Raw genomic sequence first — 21,599 nt, forward strand, 5'->3', positions numbered from 1 at the left:
TAGTGTCAAACTTTTCCTCTTACAGTATGTAAGTAAGGTATGATTCGAACATCAAATGAGTTTTTTTCACTAAGCATCAGAGTCAAACAAAGTTGCATCCACTTCCAAGATATTGGCTAACAGTGGCTAACGCTAGCTAATAGCAGCAAAACAGCAGTTTCACCAACAGAAAAGTTTAGCATATTCTCAAAAACTCGCTGTGATTGGTCACCAAACCATATCGGATTGCTTTACAAGCATTACAATGATGTTTTTATTGCTGTATTTCACCATTTTTGATACCATAATCCACAGGTACTCTCTTCTTCCACTCCATTACTCTTCAAATCTGAAATGTAAACAGGAAATCGCTCCTTGCTGATAAAGACTGCAATGGAATTGGAGTAGAAAGAAAGCCAGATGTCAGATGCATCAACTCTTGGCTGTCTGAAATAGAACGCTGATGATGCTGGTGCCCAAAGAGTCAATTTCACAGTCATATGTCACAGATGATAATGCACAAAGTAATGAAATGATGACTAGGAGTACACGCCCACATATTCTAACCACCATGAGCTTACATCATTTTCTCCAGCAGCCATCAGTCATGTAAGGAAACAACTTATTGCTGTGCTCTTTAGCCAGAACTCCAAACCCCAATAAAAAGTTTCATGTAGACAGCAGAAGAGCGATATCATAGCATAACATATAGAGCCTCTCATGCTGACTATAAATACATCATTGCCTCCCACAGTCCAGACCAAGGCAGCGTTCTCACTGGGGTAAGCCAGCACTTTATCCCATACATCCTGGGGAGCGTGTCGCACACCCGTTATCTCCCACTCTGTTTTGATAAAACAGCCTCAGCCTGATGTCCCCCTCTCATTAACTATCGAATAGGACACTTCCTGTCAGGCCCTTTCCCGTACCCTGCTGTGCTGACCTATTGAAATGTCCACCGTGTAAGAGTTAGGTGATCATGGTGTGATTACCAGTGACCGCCTACTTTAGGCTGGAGGGTGTCTGCGAGTGAGTGAGCAAGTGTAAGGGAATGCTGGGAGATAACCTTCAGTATGTCAGCAGTGCCGGCCTCCTTCCTATCCAGACAGATTGCGTTGCTAAGGGAACTGTTGCTAGGATGGCACTAGCTCCTCTCTCTCCTTCTTTGTTCTCCCTTCTCTCTCCCTCTCTCTTTTCCTTCTCTCTCTCATCCCACATGTCTATTCACTGCAATCCTTGTGCCTAATATAAGCTGAATGATGCACTTTCAACAAACACCTCAGGCTGGAGCAGCAAACTTGGCCTTTTACTTGGACCTCTCCCCAGCCAGTTTCATGGTCAGTTCTGCTTGGCAGCTCAGATGATGCTGGTCAGTCTCACCACAGCAGGCTCGGCCACGATCACTGCAGGGAATGAGAGGTTGAATGTTGCATGCATATAGAAAAAGAACAAAATAGTTGTAGTTAATATATGCAGAGCTGAGGAGAAGATGTCTGATTAGACCGTTTACATAAAGGGGTGCCTCTGTATTTGGAGCAATCCTGCTGTTTTTGTGGAGATGCTGCATTGCCTTGTAGAGGATTCCTCAAACACAAGTGCAGTGTAACGGTTTAGGTTAGGACTAGCAATCATAGCTGACGCTGATGCTAAACATCGCAGATATATGCATATCAAACACCATTTGCAGTATGACTGCACTAGACATTTAGCATTGCCATTAATTAGCAAAAAGAACAGAGGATTTCAGTAGAATATCAACCTACTAGTACATCATTTGACCACAGCATTAAAACTACATGCCTAATATTATCTGGGTACCTCTTGGACCATCAAAACCTCTCCGAGTTATCGGTTCAGAAGGTTTGATGGTTTCCTCTGCACTATGACTTCACAGCAAGAAATATCTGGGTTTGAACCCACTGGTCAGCTTCGGCCTTTCTGTGTGGACTTTGCATGTTCTATCTTTTCTGGCTTGGGTTTTCTCCCACAGCCCAAAGACATGTACATGTTAAATGAATTTGTGATTGTAATGATGCTGTGGATGTGAGAATTTGTGGTTGTCAGTCTCTTTGTAGCCCTGTGGTGAGCTGGTGACGTGTCCAGGGCGTATCTGCAAACAAACTGGACTTTGAAGGTCAAGATTTCTCAGCACAACACCGCATAATATCAAGCTGACCAATATAATTCACTTCACCTCTCAGTTATTTCAATGATGTGGCTGATGAGTGTAGCCTTATGCTACAGAGTCATTTTAAGAAAGGGCTATTAAACACTATTAATCCATGTGTTTATGAAAACAGCCATTTAAGCAAAGTCTACAGATTTGCAAGGCTAGACCAACAAAGGAAGAGAAGGTCCGATATTAAGATAACCTTTCTGAAAAAATTACTTTTTTCACTCAGAGGAGTTGTTGCATGTTAAATTTTTTTTTTATATACAATCAATTTTTTTAACATGCAAAAAGGGGGAGGATCCCCCACTTTATGGGGGAACACGCTTTTAAAATTGTAGTCTCATGCACCTCTGTGTGCAGATTACCACAACCATGGCCTCACTGAGGAGTACTCTAAAGGACAAAGCACATAGCTTATGATACTTCATGCTTGTTTCTTTTAACTTCTATTTCAAGCTATTCAGCTGACAAGTAGGGGAGACTCAGAGCAACTGCAACTTTTTTCTTGTTTTTTCTTTTTTTTTTTTACTACAGTGTACATGTACACTCACTGGCCATTTTGTTAGGTACACCTGTTTTGGTCCTTGTTAATACAAATATATATGTCAGCCAATCACATGGCAGGAACCCGGTTCATTTATGCATGTAGACATGGTCAAGATGAACTGCTAAAGTACAAACTGACCATCAGAATTGGGAACAAAGGTGGCTGAAGTGACTGTGGCATGATTGTGCATGCCAGATGAACTGGTCTGAGCATTTCAGAACCTGCTGCTCATCTACTTGGATCCCACACAAACATCTCAAAGTTGTCTAAAAAAGAAGAGTTCTCTTAGTGAGTATGGCGTGTTGATGTTAGAGGTTAGAATGGCTCATTCTAAAAAGATAATGGGACAAAAGTAACTCAAATAACCACAAGGGAGCATCAATTAAATGCCACAGCCTACCCGAGTATCGATGCTGGCCATGTCCATCCCGTCATGACCACAGTGCACCAATCTTCTGATTGCTGCTTCCAACAGGAGATTGTCACAAAGCTCATATAATTTCAAACTGGTTTCTTGAACCAGAGATTTAAAGAAACAATGCAGATGGAAATGGTTACAAAGTCATTTCTAAAGCTTTAAGACCAACAAACCACAGGGAGGGCATCTATGGAGAAAACCTGGAACAGGAGTGGCCAAAGTTACTACCAAAGTGCATTCATGTTGATTCAGGAGGTCAAGAAAAAGCCCAAAACATCATCGAAAGAACTTCACGTCTCACTTGTTTCAATGAAGTCAGTGAAAGATAAGAAAGACACTGGGCAAAAATGGCATTCATGGTTTATTACCGTGGCCAGAAAGAACACAAAGGCACAAATAAAACATAATGATTTTTAAGTCGTCCCAGTACAACTCGGAGCAATTCCTTTCCCCAGGACTGTACCACTAACTCAGACTGACTTCATACAAAGATCAGGATCTGAGCAGCTCTTCAAACAAACAAACATTCAACTTTATTCATTCAGTCATCAGTGTTTGTTACTGCTCTGATTATAAAAACTGTTTCCGGTGTCCCCTTAAGTCGCTGTTGTTGTTTTTTAATTAAGATGTGATTCTAATAAAGCGCTGTATAAAACTGATCCGATCCTCCGCTGGGTCATCAATCAGTGAGTCCGCCGTCACCGCCTCACCGCCTCACTGCTGCTGCCCCCCTCCCTCCCTCCCCACCAACCTGTCGGGTGCAGCGCGCAGCACACCTAGACATCTCTCCGTCCACAGCGTGGCTCCCTCCCTCCCTCTCTGTCTCTCTCTCGCTTTCTCTCCCTCCACCTCCCAACCCGGGGAGCTCCAGCCTTCCTTCCCGCCTCATGATGAGCCGTTAGAGGCTATCACCACCAGCCTGATGTCGCGTCTCCTCGGCGGCGCAGCACTCCCGCACGCCGGGTCAGAGCCTCCTCCTTCTCCTCCTGCGCAACGGGAGCAGCAGCGGAGGTAACCGCGCCATCGACCAGGAGAAGCGGACAGGGAGCGACTGCGGCGGGGAGAGGGCAGGGAGGCGCTTCTCGTGCGTCGTCTACCCCCGGTTTGTGTTTCTGCTGTTTTTTTCTCGGAGATGATGTCGCCGGGCTCCCGGGGCCGCTGTCATACCGTTTGATAGAGACAGAGGCCGACAAGAGGAGGAGGAGGGGGGAGGAGGCAGCGGTGGTGGTGGTGGTGGGGTGGGGTCAGGGTTGCCCTGCCCTGCCCTGGCCGGACTAGCGCTCCACCAGCAGTATGAACCTCCACTCGGGCAGGGCGTCCGTGGCCATGCTGCGGATGATGGGTTGTGCTAACGGGCGCTCTGCTCGGCATCTCCTCCACAGTGACTGCGTGGTGGACGAGAAGACGGTGGTGCTGCAGAAAAAGGAGAATGAGGGATTTGGCTTCGTCCTGCGTGGGGCAAAAGGTAGGAGCATTTATCGACTTAGCTACTTTTTGTGATTGTTATTCGGATCTGTTCTCCCTTTCTCCCCAAACCGAAGGATCCTTATAAGTCATCAACACTGACATGCCTCATGAAACTATTCACCAATATATCTCAATTTGCATTTAAATTTCAAGTTTAAGCCTTCTCACTCAGAGGCGTGTGTCTGCGTGGCACTACAAAACCATGCAGATAAGTTCCACTAGAAATATACTTATAGAAACTTTAATGCACATAAGGAGTGATTGCACGCCAGCACTCATTTGATTGCACATAAGTCTGCCTACATTTTAATGTCTTTTCATGCATGCTGCAGAGGTCTGTGAACATCTGTAACAACATCTGTAACAACATCAGACTGAAGGCTTTTTTTATTCTTTTTTTTGGTTAAGTAAGTCTGCGTGTAGCCGTCTTTGTTGTGTCCGCCATCCTTCACCTCTTTCCACCACACCAGGAGTTGTTGTGATAAGAGTGGCCTACCCATGCAGTTTGCCGTTTCACCAGGCTGTAAGATTGGCACTAAAAATAGCCAGTTTGAGCTGCTGCATCGGTTTCTATGACGATTCTCGCCATGTCATAATCCACGTTTGCATTCTACAACTGTGCGCCGCTGTTCCATTGGTCTACACCATGGTTACTGTCGAGAGGTAAATTTAGTATGTTCATGTTTTTTTAAGGCACATACAGAGAGAGGGGGAGAAAAAGGAGAGGGACTGACATGAAGGGAGAGGAAAGAGGGATTTGGCTTGAAAAACAAGAGGAATGTTCTAGTCATCCTAACACACGTTGCTATCACCCCGGGGGAACTGACCCAGCCGAGCTTATCCTGCACTGCACGGGGTGAACAGGCATACACAAACTCACAAACATGCGCTGATGCTCGAGCTGTCACATAAGCTCACATCCTCTTTTGTGCTCTGCAGTTCAGCCTCTCTCTTCTCTCTCCCTTGCGCTCGCTGTCTCTCGTCCTCCTCTGTCACTGTGTCACACACAGACAGACACCTAAAGAAACACAGTCATCACAATCATGCAAATCCCCTCATAAGTGCTGTGCAGGGTGAGTTATAGGAAACGTCACTTGTCACCGCTGCGTTCTCTCAGTCCAGTGTTTTCTAACCTCCCTTCCCGCCACAGAGGGAGCGCGTGCCGCGGCTGCGCGTGATGAAAGTGATAGTAGAGAACAGGAGAGATGGTAAACTTTTCTTAAAACGAGGGATGCTTTTTTGCCACTTTATTCCCGAGAAACAAAGAATTTTACGAATTTGCTTTATTATTAAAATTAATGAACAAGTCTTGCTCACACAGAGACTTGACATGGGGAGTATGGCCAGACTATATTAATAGTTGTATATGTTGTGCTTTATGTTGCTTTCTTATCATAAGCCTGAGAGAATGACTTTAGCACGGAATAATCTCCTTATTCGTACTTTGTTCAGCCACTACTAACCATCTAGTTTCCTGACTCCTGCTTCCCTACCGGCAGGCTGACCGAGTCGCTATTGTGCTGGTCCTTGATGTCATTCACCTGCCTTTCAAGAACGTTTCTCGCCCCCCCTCCACTGCTATGGACTGCAGCCGGTGATAATAATCGAGGTCACAGCAGACCTCCAGGGCAGAGCAAGAACTGCTCCTGAGCTGTGCAGTGAAATGGAGAGTCATTCTAAACTGTTGCAGCTGGTAAAAGTGGTTCACATGCTACTATGCTGAGCTCAAGCAGGCTGCAAAGCAGGACAAATGCCTACATGCAAGGCAGTTTTTCTTTCCCACTGTCGCCAGGTGCTAGCTCATAGGGGGGGTCATCTGATTGTTATTGTAGGGTCTCACAGTGTAAGGTGGCGGCAACTGTTGTTATGATTTGTCACTGTATAAATAAACCTGAACTGAGTTAATTCTCTGGGTAAAACTGTTTTAAAGTCCATCAAACTGTCAGTTTTGCTGCTTCATGGTCTTAAAAGAATTTTAAATCCTTAGCTGACATATACAAACCCGTTTGTAATGAACATGTAAAAAGCTAAGAATCTGGGTCCAGCTCATGGTAGCCAGGAAGTAACTTTAGGCACACGTGAACGTTGGGTGAAGCTAAAATCCCCCTTTTAATTCTGCCATGGGAGCATTCATGCTTTAATCATACCAATTATTGCTAACCCTCTAGTCAAACCATGACAGTATTAACAGGGCAAATTACACACGCTGATAGACTGTGTGGTTGTTCATCTGCTGCTGTGTATTTTGTAGCTTGCAGAACTGAATGTAACAAATGGGTTACATTCTGTTTAAATGTTTTACAGGTTTTTATACTACGCTGGGGTTAATCTGCCCGTGCACAGAGAATTAACTGACATTTTAAAATCAGGTTTTAAAAAGGTTTTACGTCTTAGATTCATTGTGTCATTGTGTTAACATATACCTGTTTGTTTAGATCTTGTCCCTTTTTAAAACTGCTTTCTTGCATTGTGCCTTATTTTATGGGACCACGCTCTTCTCTCTTTGATGTCCAGCGGATACGCCCATTGAGGAGTTTACTCCCACACCTGCCTTTCCAGCCCTGCAGTACCTGGAGTCTGTGGATGAGGGAGGAGTGGCATGGCAAGCAGGACTTAGGACGGGGGACTTCCTCATCGAAGTAAGAGCTGCTGCAATTATTAAATCATTTTGCTGTTCCTGCGTATGCAATTCGGTGACCGAGCGTTGGTCAGACACATTAACGGAGCTGAAGTTTCTGGACGAGTTTTGCTTAGTAACACGGGTTGAAAATGTTGGTTTTGTTGTGTGGTTTTTGGTGCATTTTACCTCAGTGCTCCTGGTTGTCATGTTGGCAGTGGGACATGCTACCCTTCTTATAAAAGGGTTTGCGTACACTCAGAGCTCGCTGTGTTTATGTGTGAATAAGCAAAGTGTGTACAGCATGTGCTGCATTCATCTTTTTGTCCCCTCATTTGACTGGGCTTATTCAGCAAACTCTTCTGAAAGAAAATTTGGCTTGATCGTGCAGACGTTTTCAATAAGACCTCACTCTGTTTGAAAGTGTTTGGGAGCCACTTCACTGTGAAATCATCAGTTTGCATGCAATTAGACCGACAGCTGACTCCTGCCACTTTTGATTGGTATGGTGACTTATGGAGTGAAACATTTTGTCGTCTGGTGAGTGTAGACATTGTCATGGGATTAACAGAGCACTGAGTGAGTCTTAAGGCCTGTCCTTCCTGTTTAGTGCCACTGAGCCACGCCTGAATAGTTGACACGGGACTGATGCTAGCATGTGAATCCACAGCATGTTTGCTTTGTGCAATCCTTGATGAAATATAAAATATACAGACAACATTAACTGCATGTATCAGTTTAGAAGTGTTGCTTGAAGCAGCCAGCACAGACATTCATGTGTTGGGTCTTTTTTGTTGGGATTTGTTTGGAAACAATATTTTGAATTGTTACACTGTTTAAGTGTTTTCTCCCTTGTCTGTGGTGCAAGTCAGCAGCTGTACGATGCATCATTATATTCCTGCACTTGGGGTTGTACCAGATGCAGAGGGTCACTGAGAGTATATTTGGCCTGATTAAGAGCCTGGTGCATGATGTATAACATGAAACAGTATCTGTTTGTCCTCCATAAGGTGTGATATTACTGCGAGTTGTCAGAGCATTTTTCACCAACTTTAAAAACACCAGGTTAGCTTTGATTAGGTCTATAGTGAGAGTTGATATTTACACATGTTGCTGACTGGATTGCCTGTCCCAGAACTGTATCAAGCACTCAAATATGATATGGAAATGCATTTCATTTGATTTGACTTCCAGTACAGGGTTAGGCTTTTTCTTCCACCACCCTCAACACACCAGACATTTATGTCCCTTTAAGAAATATTCCTGTCTTTGGTTGAAAAGTGAAATGTGGTGGTTTTAGGGCATAACAGAGAGATGAATTCAACCCAATTTCAACCATTCACCAGAATCCCACTGAGCAATTTTCCATGTAACAAAAAACAAACAAAAATTTTTAACTTCAATTATGAAAATCCAGCAGATCCTGTTATTGTTTTAAAAATGCTACATGCTACAATTTGTTGATGCTGTTCGAGCTGTAGCCTCTGTTTCCTGTTCTAGCTGAAAGGATTGGGACCTGGTGTGGTCTTTTTTTTTGCTTTAAGCTTCAATGTGTTGTGTGTTCAGGGATGCACGTCTGAATACTTTAGTTGTAACGAGGTTTTATTTGAATTACCGGCACCTTCCTTTTAGCTCAAAGAAGTCAGGCTGTTCTCCTCTGCCATCTCTGTACACTGTGTAAACCATAAAGATGGTTATGTGGGAAAATACCAGTAACTCAGTAGTTTCTGAAATATTCAGACCAGCCCATCTGACTCCAGTAACCTTGACATGTTCAAAGTCACTTAAATCTCATTTCCTCCCTGTTTTGGTGCTCAGTTTGAACTTCAGCAAGTTGACTTGACCATGTCTAGATCCATAAACACATACATTGCTCCCATGTGATTGGTCCATTTCATATTTGGGTAATGAGCAGGTGAACAGGTGTGGCTACTGAAGCAGTCGGTAAATGTATTTTAGCAAAACAATTATTTGATCCCTGCTGTATTTGTAGATTTGCTCGTTAGCAGAGAAATTAAAACCAGCTTTATTTTAATGGCGAGTGGCAGAATATCAAAATACAAACAAACAAAAGAAACATGAAGGTTATAACATGATTTGCAAGTCACTGAGTAAAATATTTGGTCTCAAGCAAAACATGACTTAGTACTTGGTGGAGAAAACCTTGTTGGTGCGCACAGATGTAAGAAGTTTCTTGTAGTAAGCAGAAAAACAGCCCCAAAGCATGATGTTTCCACCTCCACACGTGACTGTGGGGATGGTGTTTTTTTATGCCAAAGAAGTCGATTTTGGTTTCATTTGACCACCTGACCTCAGGTCATTGGTTTAATATGGACCCAATGAAGAGAAGCCAGTTTAGGAGAATATGCTCTCTCTCTCTCAGTCCTTTAATTAAAGCATTCAGGGAGTTTTTACGACATCCTGATAATAACGAATTACCACAATCGAGCCTAGAAGTAATAAATGCATGAACTAGTTTTTCAGCATCACTCAGTGACAGGATGCTTCTCATTTAAGAGATACTGCTCAAATGACAGAAAGCAGTCCTACTTATTTGTTTAATATGTGCGTTGAAGGACATGTCCTGGTCAGAAAGGACTCCAAGATTCCTCACAGTGTTACAGAAGGTCAAAGTCAAGCCTGAAAATTAGAGGTCATTGTGGTCTTTATACCTTTAAGACATTCCTGCCTAATTGGTGTGTGTTATCTGGCTTCATGGACAGATAGAGCTGGGTGTCATCAGCAGTGAAAATGTATGCTATGCCTTCTAATGATGCTGCCTAAGGGAAGCATGTATAATGTAAACAGAATTGGTCCTAGCACTGAACCCTGTGGAACTCCATAATTAACCTCAGTGTGTGAAGAGGACTCTCCATTTACATGCACAAACTGGAGTCTATTAGATAGATATGATACAAACCACTGCAGTGCAGTACCTGTAATACCTACAGCATGTTCTAATCGCTCTAATAGGATATTATGGTCGACAGTATCGAACGCTGCACTGAGGTCTAGCAGGACAAGCACAGAGATGAGTCCACTGTCAGAGGCCATAAGAAGATCATTTGTAACCTTCACTAAAGCTGTTTCTGTGCTGTGATGAGCTCTGAAACCTGATTGAAACTCTTCAAATAAGCCTCTGCAGATGATCTGTTAGCTGTTTGACAACTACTCTTTCAAGGATGTTTGATATGAAAGGAAGGTTGGAGATTGGCCTATAATTAGCTAAGACTGCTGGGTGAAGACATGGCTTTTTAAGTACAGTTTTAACTACTTCCAGCTTTTTGCTGATGGTCTTGTAGCCTATTCCAGCCTGATGCAGGTCTACAGGTGGTTGAGAGATTGGAATGGAAGAAATTGCAACTGTGGATAGCTGTGCTTTATACGCATAACAAGTGGAAAACAGGAGTGTATGTAATTGATAAACTGATTCATTTCGTTGTGAGAAAACTTAGATCTATTTCCACCACTCAAACACGCTGTCAGAAAATCATGGCATGCAGTAATTTGTGCTGTTTGTGCTAATAACTGTAAAGTTGTAAAATTAAATTGGTGAACATCGTGCTGAGACACGCTAGCATGTCGTAATGCATGTTGCACATCTGTGTTGTGTATTAACAGCTGAGAGGAGCTCTGTTGTTACAGTTCACAACAGTAAAGACAGATGAGGATGAAGAAAAGAGAGCAGAGATGCCTCCAACTGACTTCTGACCAACAATAGTAACTGTGACTGCTGTTTGGAAGTTTTTCACTTAAAAAAAATAAGATTGATTTTGCTTCATGTCCGATTGTGCAGCTTTAATGTTCTGGCTCAGGAGTATCGGACACACAGAGCTACAGGGAACCAAGTGAGCCAAAGGTAAATGTTACTCGAGGCTGACAGGTGTTTTTACCTGTAGGAGAAATAATTTGAAGAAGAATTTGAAGAATGCATCACACTGGACATTGTCTTAAAGCCAGATTTGACAGCTCTGCTTCTCTGGAAACATTAATACTGATGAAAGACATGTTGAGTAGCAGTTTGCTAAGGACTGACTGCAAAATATTGTGTTTTTAATAATACAACTAAAGATTAGGTCAGTTTTTGTTTTGGATGTGTGCAGTTATATTTTATATATATATATATTTGTAACAAGGTTTGTTGTTGTGGCTGTAATTTGTGATGATTGATAACTTCGACCCCGCTGTTTGATTTGCTGCCTAGTAACAGATGTTAAACTGTTGCTGAGTGAATTCAATGAAAGTGGTAAAATGTCATCGATTGGTTGATTTGTTTTGTACCTGACAGATTTAGTTGAAACATTTTCAGAGAAATCTAAGATCAGGAGTCTCCGTCTCACTTTACTCATCTTGGTTTCTGTGTAGTCTGCACAAATGACACTGTGTTGTGTAAGCAGCTGCAGTATCTGATCTCTTGGGGTTATCATCCACTAGTAAGGATTTGTGTTTATCAAAATGACTTGGAATAATCTTTAGTGCTGCTGGGTGTTTCACTAATGTGAGCAAGGCTCCTCACTGAAATGCTTCAGAGTCATTATGGATTTCTGACATACTAGTGCAAATCTCATACTCTGAATACTACTGTAGGAATCTCATCTTGTACGTATCACAAATCACATCAGAGTGGCACATCTTCTATTTTGAGCGAGCTTTTTTTATTCTGTTCTTTTACGAATCCATAACGGCCGTGTGTCTGTAAGCAGCACTGCACTGGGGATTGCTTTATTCTGCCTTTCTGCTAAATGGAGCATCAAATGAAGAGAGCAGATTCTCTGTGTCTGAAGCTCAATGTGACTTCAGCTCAGTCTCCACTTGTCTGTTATTAATTTTATCTCCAAATGTTCTTGCGACCTCTTTAATCATCTCATCAGTCTGTTTCAGAAGGTCCAAAGTCAAAGCTGCCGACGTGTCAGCAGCATCAGTGTCTTTACAAAATGCGTCAGCGGGCTTGAAAATGTTTGACACGTTCACAGCTGTACAGCCTCTAGCTAGTTAGCCAACCACAGCTCATATTCTATAATGAGCGTGTGCAGAATATTACTGCACTGATTCCAGTCACTGTTTTACTGTTTTGCTGTTTTAGTGTAGCACTGCCATCTCCAACCCACAGCCCTTAAATCATGTTTATTTGCACAACGAAGCACACAACTGTCTTATTCCCAGAAACATATTTCACAAAATTCATGCTGGTTCATGTTTGCTACTGTGTTGCATCCTTTTAAGAACACTGTGTTTGGGAGTTCAGAGGAAAGTTGATGATGTTCTGACAGATAGATATTATCCCAATCTTTCTTGATTGCTCAGCAGTTTGAAGTCTCCCATTTTCATATGTTTTGTTTCATAATGACAATTTAGTACAGAGGCATGCTCTTAATATGCGAAGAATGTTGTGTGGTGCTGAAATATACTTTATAAATAAAGCCATTTCCCAAAAAGGGGGTGATGCTGTTGTTAAAATAAACTGGGATATATGTGATTAAAAGCTAACAGCAAATGGGCTGTCTTGTAGCAGTTATGACATAGTGGTGATGCAGTTACCATGGTAGCCTGTTGGCTGTTGTATCTAATCCCATTACAGTCCCAACAGATGACCAGCAATATTGAGCTGCTAAACAGATTTCCAGTGAAGGGATGTCTCTGGCATGTTTGCCTGACAGGTGAACTCTCCATGCTCACATTTCTGCTACATGTGAGGGAGGAAAGTCATGAAGCATTGGGGCTGTGAAACCACTTTTCTGTCTTTAAACACATTTTTAGTGGAATTCTCTCGAGGATGGTGCATGTTGATTTTAAATTCATGGGTTGAATGACAGTAGCAGTGACTCAGAGGCATGCAAAGATGGAAAAACAGAGGAATGTGTTAAAGTAGTAACAACAGGCTTTTGCATGTGGACACTGGGCTGATGCCTTTTTTATTATCCTGCAATTTATTTTCCAAATACCTGGCCATTGCTTTCAATGCTAAATTCAATTCTTGTTTGCGCAAGAATGCACAAGTGTGCTGTTTCTGTCTCCACATTAGCAGAATGCATATCCTCTTGTAGGCATGATTTAAGGCTTGGCTGAGCATCAATCTTTTATTGCCGTTAGCAGCCTGGCATGATGATGCTTGCGTGCATTTTGTGCACTTGTACACAAACACTCAAGTCATCTGTCTAAATGTGTTTAAGTGGGTGCTTGTCGTAGTCCCCATCAATAACTGCGATGCTTCGGCTGTCTGCACTTCCTGTCAGTGCAGCTAGTTGACTTTGTCTGAGTGAGAGAGAGAAAATGAGGGAAACCTTCATTCAAAGCAAAGGAAGGTGAGGGATGTTTGCTGCAATTAAGGGCAGATTTACTAATAGTTTGCACCAGTGCAGAACCCTGTTCTACTGTTACAAAGAACAAAGTCTGGATTTTCTAAAGCACTATAGTGCATATGTATTTGTAGGAGTTGCTCGTTCCGTACTCAGGGCAAGCAGGGCATTTGTTTTGGGAATAGTATTCCTGCTTTTTGCAGATGACTTGGTTCTGTTGACTTCAAGAAAACATAGTCTTCAACAGCAAGCTGATGTTTGAAGTTTTCCAGTTATACGACAAGTTGCGAGGATGAGAGCCTGAAGCCATGGTTGCTGGAAAATGGTTTTGGGAGAGTCATTGCCACAAGTGAAGGAGTTAGGTACCGGACCAGTAACAAAACACAAGCATGCAGACATCTGTATGGACTCTCCCACTTGCTCCCTGTCCGGTAATGTGGATGGAAATGGAAAAGCTCTTAGAAATAGAATGACAAGCCCAGTCATCCAGAGGGAGTTGGGAGCTGGGAGGAGACTCCTTCTGTAGGAAAGGAGCCAGGCAAAAGGCATCTGATCAGGGCGCCTCCTGCTGAAGATTTTCTGGGGATGCTCAGCTGGGAGGAGACCCCACGTCAGGCCAGAAACTTGCTCAAGAGATTACATATCTCTTGTGGCCAGAGTAGTACCTCAGGATTCTCCATGAGGAGGATCAGCTGACCCTGAATCCTCCCGTAGTTATGCTGCAATACAGTGGCTTGCAAAAGTATTCGGCCCCCTTGAACTTTCCCACATTTTGTCACATTACAGCCACAAACATGAATCAATGTTATTGGAATTCCACGTGAAAGACCAACACAAAGTGGTGCACACGTGAGAAGTGGAACAAAATCATACATGATTCCAAACATTTTTTACAAATAAATAACTGCAAAGTGGGGTGTGGGTATTTATTCAGCCCTCTGAGTCAATACTTTGTAGAACCACCTTTTGCTGCAGTTCCAGCTGCCAGTCTTTAAGGGTTTGTCTCTACCAGCTTTGCACATCTACAGACTGAATCTTTGCCCATTCTTCTTTGCAAAACAGCTCCAGCTCAGTCAGATTAGATGCACAGCGTTTGTGAACAGCAGTTTTCAGATCTTGCCACAGATTCTCGATTGGATTTAGATCTGGACTTTGACTGGGCCATTCTAACACATGGATGTGTTTTGTTTTAAACCATCCCATTGTTTCCTGGCTTTATGTTTAGGGTCGTTGTCCTGCTGGAAGCTGAACCTCCGCCCCAGTCTCAAGTCTTTTGCAGACTCCAAGAGGTTTTCTTCCAAGATTGCCCTGTATTTGGCTCCATCCATCTTCCCATCAACTCTGACCAGCTTCCCTGTCCCTGCTGAAGAGAAGCCCCCCCAGAGCATGATGCTGCCACCATTATATTTGACAGTGGGGATGGTGTGTTCAGAGTGATGTGCAGTGTTAGTTTTCTGCCACACATAGCGTTTTGCATTTTGGTCTCATCTGACCAGAGCACCTTCCACATGTTTGCTGTGTCCCCACATGGCTTGTGGCAAACTGCAAACTGGACTTCTTATGGTTTTCTGTTAACAATGGCTTTCTTCTTGCCACTCTTCCATAAAGGCCAACGTTGTGCAGTCGTGCACTGCACAACGTTGGCCTAATAGTTGTCCTATGGACAGATTCCCCCACCTGAGCTGTAGATCTCTGCAGCTCGTCCAGAGTCACCATGGGCCTCTTGGCTGCATTTCTGATCAGCGCTCTCCTTGTTCGGCCTGTGAGTTTAGGTGGACGGCCTTGTCTTGGTAGGTTTACAGTTGTGCCATACTCCTTCCATTTCTGAATGATGGCTTAAACAGTGCTCCGTGGGATGTTCAAGGCTTGGGAAATCTTTTTTTAGCCTAAGCCTGCTTTAAATTTCTCAGTAACTTCATCCCTGACCTGTCTGGTGTGTTCTTTGGACTTCATGGTGTTGTTGCTCCCAATATTCTCTTAGACAACCTCTGAGGCGTCACAGAGCAGCTGTATTTGTACTGACATTAGGTTACACACAGGTGCACTCTATTTAGTCATTAGCACTCATCAGGCAACGTCTATGTGCAACTGACTGCACTCAGACCAAAGGGGCTGAATAATTACACACACCCCACTTTGCAGTTATTTATTTGTAAAAATTGTTTGGAATCATGAATGATTTTGGTTCCACTTCTCACGTGTGCACCACTTTGTGTTGGTCTTTCACATGGAATTCCAATAAAATTGATTCATGTTTGTGGCTGTAATGTGACAAAATGTTCGAGAAGCAAAGGTTCGAGAAACAGTGAATATATCCTGTGAGTGTCCATTTTAAAAATCTTTGCTTCAGCCTTCAGAGCTAACTATATAGGGGTGAACATAGGCTACATAAACTAAAAACAGGAAATTGGGGGAAGCTCTTTTTTTATAGAGCAGCAAACAACTTTTCCATGATAACTGATCTTCTGAATCTGTGAGTTGCCATTTCCTCTTCAGCTTAAGAGTTATCTGCTTTAAGGTGCGCGTTTGAGAGTTATACCAGGGAGACAAGTACTTCTGAACTGAGGCTTTCTTTTTCACAGTAGGTACAGTATCCAGATTTAAGAAGTCAAATTATTAACAAGATAAATATGGCAAATAGAACAAGTAATGAGGGATAATTATGTTAGAATGGCCAGGATGCTCTTGGGCGTTACAGCTGAACTGTCCTTGAAAGTAAGTTTCTCACAGATTTACAGAGCACTTCCCCATGAATGTTAACAATATCAACAAAAATGCTCCTGGTCATGAACCTGACCTAATACCTTCAGACCAGGCTTAAATGTGATGCACAAAGCCTGCTGCTTAGTCTCTGGGTCTTGTCATCATTTCTGATACTTCATGTGACTTTTGGGTCAGTTTGAATACGTTGACATTTCCTGTCCTCAACCTTAAGGTGTATGATGAAATTGATGGTTGGCAAGTAGACAAAGCAGGATCTCGAGGGAGCATTCGAAGCCTAATGGAGGTTTTTGGAGCCATACGTGTGCTACAGCGGACGTTTACTGTGAAATACGTACCAGCCAAAGTTTTGTTATCACAAAACTTTAGGTTGTACATTGAAGTTTAGCCATGAGATGCATTTGTCTTCTTAAACTGAAACTATCAAAAACTGACAGAGTTTGTTGGATTTAAATAGGATTTAAATTCTAAGTGCATTTCCTAATTACCTAATGCTGAGTTGATGATCTGTGGAAGCACATTTCAAAAAAGAGGGAAAGTGTATGATTAAAGAATTTAACTTGTTTTTCTAGTCTTTCAAACAGTTTAGGACTTTGTAGTAATGATGATGATATTTCCTAATGACTATCATCGTATTTTATGGGAACATTCAGTTTCAGGTGTCTTCTCTTCTGGTCAGAAAATCTCCGTCACAACGTTCTTTTTTTTTTTAATAAAAATCCACGACACAGCTTGAGAGTTTTTTACTCCATTTGCTCACTTCAAGCCACCCAGTGTGGGGAAGTGGTGAAGGAAGTGACCCAGCTCTCTTGTTCAAACCATCCTGTCTGCAGCATAAGTAGAAAAGTACACTCTCTGTTGAACAGATGTTTTGTGCAGTGTCAAGCATATATATCAGAATTTTTTCTATCTAAAAATTTGTATTATTATTGGCCACAGTGTGGCTCTAGTATACTTGTATTAGTTTGCTACTACATGATACAGTGAGCTTTAAATGGTAGTTTTTGATGTTGGCAATTCATTCGTGGACAGTAATTTATCAAAGAAAAGTATTTTTTGGAGACATGTAATAAATTATTGGGAATTTTCACATGTATATATGAAATAGACACATTAAAGACTTTCTTACATAATTTATGTAAAGTTCTCTCCACCCTGTAGATTTCTGCCTTCTGTTTGTTCCTCTGTGTCAGTAATTGTGTGTATACAGTGGAGGTAAATTAAGTAAAGTATTTATAAGCTTATATAAGACACAACTCTGAGCCAAGGGAAGGTCTGTATGACCAGCGTAACATGCAAATGCATGTGACTTCCTGTACCTCCAGGTGTGTGTGTGTGTGTGTGTGCGTGCGTGTGTGTGTGCGTGCACACTTGTCCTGTCAGAGCCCTGCCTCTGCATCTCAGAGGACTGCAGCACAGCACACAACTGTCAGTTGTTCAGTGAACTAGCACAGGCAGTCCTCACCATTTCTTCCTCTTAAAAAAAGGAGGGCTTCTTCATTGCCGTGCAGCAGGCATTCTTACTGAGTTTATCTTGAATAGAAATCTCATAACCCAGCTACCCTTGCAGAGGCTTTGGTTTCTGGAAAATCAAAGCTTGGTTGTTTATGTTTCCAGGGATAACATTAAAGTACATGAAGTATAACCTGATTCACAGCAGCAGAGATTCGAGTGTTCGTCCCTGTTAGAGAAAACAATATTAAGAATGTTTGTGCATTGATATTTTACAAGGTCTACTTTTACAAGTGGAATGGTCAAAAATATACAGAATTATAGAATTTTGCATTTCCTTGTAAATCAAAGTGGTAAATCAAGCAGGACCTGACGTTCAGCTGAACTGCAGTCTTGATAGATCAGCTGATCTCGGTGCCATCTTGATACTTTTCACTCATCCAACCGGACAGTTGCACATTCAGTCTGCTATTTCAGCTGCTTAAGCCTGGCCACAGTTACTGCACTTCTGCAAGCCACTTTACTACCTATAGTCAGCCCACCTCCACCCTTCATGTTGTATCTAACTTAATAGTGTATCTATTGTCTGGTGTTTTGCTGCTGCTTGCCTCACAATGGAGGCACCCTAAAAAATATAGTTTATTGCCTTCATCCATCCATTCTCTTCTAGTTATCCTTATCAGGGTCACGGTGGGGTTAAGTGGGCGGGCTGGAGCCTATTCCAGCTACCATAGGGTGAGAGGCCGGGTGCACCCTGGACAGGTCGCCAGTCAGACGTAGGGCTAATGCAGAGAGACAGAAAACCATTCACACCTATGAGCATTGTAGAATCAACAATTAACCTAACTAACTGCTTGTCGTTGGACTGTGTGAGAAAGTCAGAGTACCCAGAGAGAACCCACAAACATGGGGAGAACATGCAGACTCCACGCAGAAATACCCCGACCAGGTGGAGTGGAGTCAGACTCTGGACTAGGGCTGGGCGATATGGCCTAATATTCATATCGCGATATAATTTGAAGCATGTGCGGTAACGATATATATCACGATATATTCTTTTCTTCTGTATAACGTATTTTCCACACTATAAGGCACACTAAAACTTTAATTTTCTCAAAAATCTAGAGTGTGCCTTATGTATGAATTCTGGTTGTGCTTACTGACCTCGAACCGATTTCTGCATGCAGAAATCTGTTAAAAAATGTTTTAGTACAACTTTATTACACTACAGCAGATGCTGCCGTAGTGAAAAGATTCGCGGAGTAATCTGGGTCCAAAACTCCGTCCATTTCAGGTCCCAAAGTCAAACGAACACTAAGAGTTAAAAACGGTCTAAATTCTTTCATCTTTAATTAAATCATCAGCGTTGCTGCTTTATCGGGTGTAACAATTAAGTTTAACATCCATGAAAACAGAATTTATTAAATTTAACGGAGTTAGAAGTTAACAAGAAGTTAGCTCGCTAGTTTACACCTAAACATTTCATACCATGTTCTGACTGAGAGATTTTTGAAACTAATTCAAACGTACAGCTCTGCTATCACTTCCAACATAAATGAAGACAGAAAACTAAACAGCAGTGACATTTGCAGGGTTACTGAAGTTGGACTACCTGGCATATAATGTTGTGCTACGTGATTGCTATCGACACAGCTATGTTAGCATAACATTAGCACAGTGAAGCTGGAGGATGAACGCCAACTTTTTTTCCGCTCGATAAAAGTTTTTTGGGTTTTTTTTGTGTCCCGTTTGGATCTTTAGCCATCAGAATTGTTGTCTTAAGGCCAAGAAAGATGCCAAGCGGATTCATTTTACCAAGTGGATCATCATGGCCTTGCCAGCAGGCCCGGCCCTAACCAATCTGGCGCCCTAGGCAAGATTTTAGGTGGCGCCCCCCTACATCGGCAGTGTAGTGTATGTACTCACAAGAAACCGAATAGCTTTGTCTTTGACCTTTTTTTTTTTACTTAAAGAAAGCAAATTCACAATCAGAATAATTAACAAGATAAAAAAATATATGAATAAATAAATGAATACAAAAAAATAAAAAATGAATATATGAAATACAATAAATTTTACATACATAAACACAATAAAACGTGTCAACAAGTTGGATAAAATAAATTAAAAATACAATGTAAATAAGGCACTGCACAAAACAAGATATTAAATAAACCAGTATGACTTTAACAACTATATTACAAAAAAGGGGATCCTACAGAGTTCTCTAGTTGTGCTTTTTAATACTGCATTAACTAGAATGACTTACAAATTACTGTACACCACCCCCTCATCAACCTCACATCACCTGCTACAGCCTTACTCTCCTAGTCTTTCTCGCAGCAAAGTCATCTACAACATCATCATATGACAACTGATTTGAGACCACATGATTTATGCTTATGATGGAAAGTCCACTGAGACGTTCTTGCATCATAGTAGATCTCAGGTAGGTTTTAATGAGTTTGAGCTTAGAGAAACTTCTTTCAGCAGCAGCCACTGTAACAGGAAGAGTGGCAAAGATTCTCAGAGCAACCCACATGTTGGGGTAAATTTCTGCCAGCTTCTTCTCATGCAGGAAGGTCAAGAGTTCCATGTTTGTCATGTTCTTTGATGGCAATGGTGGGAAATTCTGCATTTCCATTGCAAGTTCTGTGCCATTAATGTCTGGCTGGCTGTCATGGGTCAGAGTAGTACTCAGTGTTTGGCACTGCTGTAGCAGCTCTTCTTTTTGTAAGTTGTGGAAATTGAGGAGTACTCCAAACTTGTCATTCACCTCTCCAAGGTTCTGAAATCTCATCAAGTGAAGAGATGGCTGTATCCACTACCACATTAAAAAATGTGGTTTCCATTTTTTTTTAAGTGCATCTTGTATGGGCTCATCTGGAGACTCATAACCGAAGTGCCTTTTGGTGGTTCTCAATCGCTTTTGTTTGAGTTCAGCCTCCACATTCATTTCTTCACACATCTCCTTTGCCGTTGTCTGTGCATCAGAAAATCCAGTGTTTCTGTAGCTGGTGAGGGAATCTTTGGTTTTCTTCAGCAAGTCGACAGCCACATCTAGCTGCATGGAGGGCGACTGCACCGCTTGATGCTGCTGAGGTGGAGGCAACAGGAAGGCCGCTTGATGCTGCTGCATCATGGCTGGGTTGTGCTGCTGATGCTGCATCACTGGTGGGTTGTGCTGCTGAAGTGGAGGCAGCAGCGGTAGATGTGGTAGATGGCCCAGGGGTGGGATTAAGAAACTTCAACAGTGCATCTGAAGAGAGGAGTATGTGACACCACTGAGTATTAAAGTCTAATAATAGAAACATATGATTCCAGGAATAAAATGAAATGATATAATATAAATGAAAAACCAAAGAGATATATGTATGATGTTAACTGATATGCAAATTAGATTAGATTCAATTTATTGTCATCATTACAGTGAAATGCTGAATAGCAGAATGCAAAGTAACAGTATAATATCATATGAGAATGTTATGTTATGATTATCTTTGACCGAATCACAGCAGTGCTCATATTAAAAAACAGCATTCCCTCTCATGTGATATTGCTTAATTAACATTAATGATGTGCACTTTAACAACTAGGCTTACAACTATAATATATACAGGGGTGGAAAAGTGACTATTACCTGCAGGGTAAACGTTAGCTAACCAGAAGGCAATAACAATGTAAACAAGAAACACCTGCTTAAAAGATGAATACAAATGAGGAATGGTGGGAAAGGTGGGAGTACTGTAATTACCTAACGTTACATTATTATTTTCCATAACAATTTAGCCCCCTCCACAATATTAACTGACGTTAAAACAGTTAACTAGCTATTTATTGATTAGCAGTGTTGGGGAGTAACGGAATACATGTACCGCCGTTACGTATTTAAAATACAAAATATGAGTAACTATATTCCGTTACAGTTA

The 21,599-nt window shown here is 42.0% G+C and overlaps 1 protein-coding gene across 1 annotated transcript in view; it reads left to right on the top strand.

Annotated features, from left to right (window-relative positions):
* The window catches only part of shank2b (SH3 and multiple ankyrin repeat domains 2b), a 202,950-nt gene that overhangs the window by 121,576 nt on the left and 59,775 nt on the right, over positions 1–21,599 (top strand). The window contains exons 14-15 of the mRNA XM_086295555.1: positions 4,500–4,582; positions 7,099–7,223. Coding sequence (XP_086151681.1) covers positions 4,500–4,582; positions 7,099–7,223 — 208 coding nt within the window. The remainder of the gene's footprint in view (positions 1–4,499; positions 4,583–7,098; positions 7,224–21,599) is intronic.

Source organism: Aulonocara sp. 'chitande type north' Nkhata Bay, linkage group LG1, assembly GCF_057382095.1.
Source record: "Aulonocara sp. 'chitande type north' Nkhata Bay isolate Kocher_YH1m ecotype deep benthic linkage group LG1, A_spYH_male_GT1.1, whole genome shotgun sequence".
Lineage (NCBI taxonomy): Eukaryota > Metazoa > Chordata > Actinopteri > Cichliformes > Cichlidae > Aulonocara > Aulonocara sp. 'chitande type north' Nkhata Bay.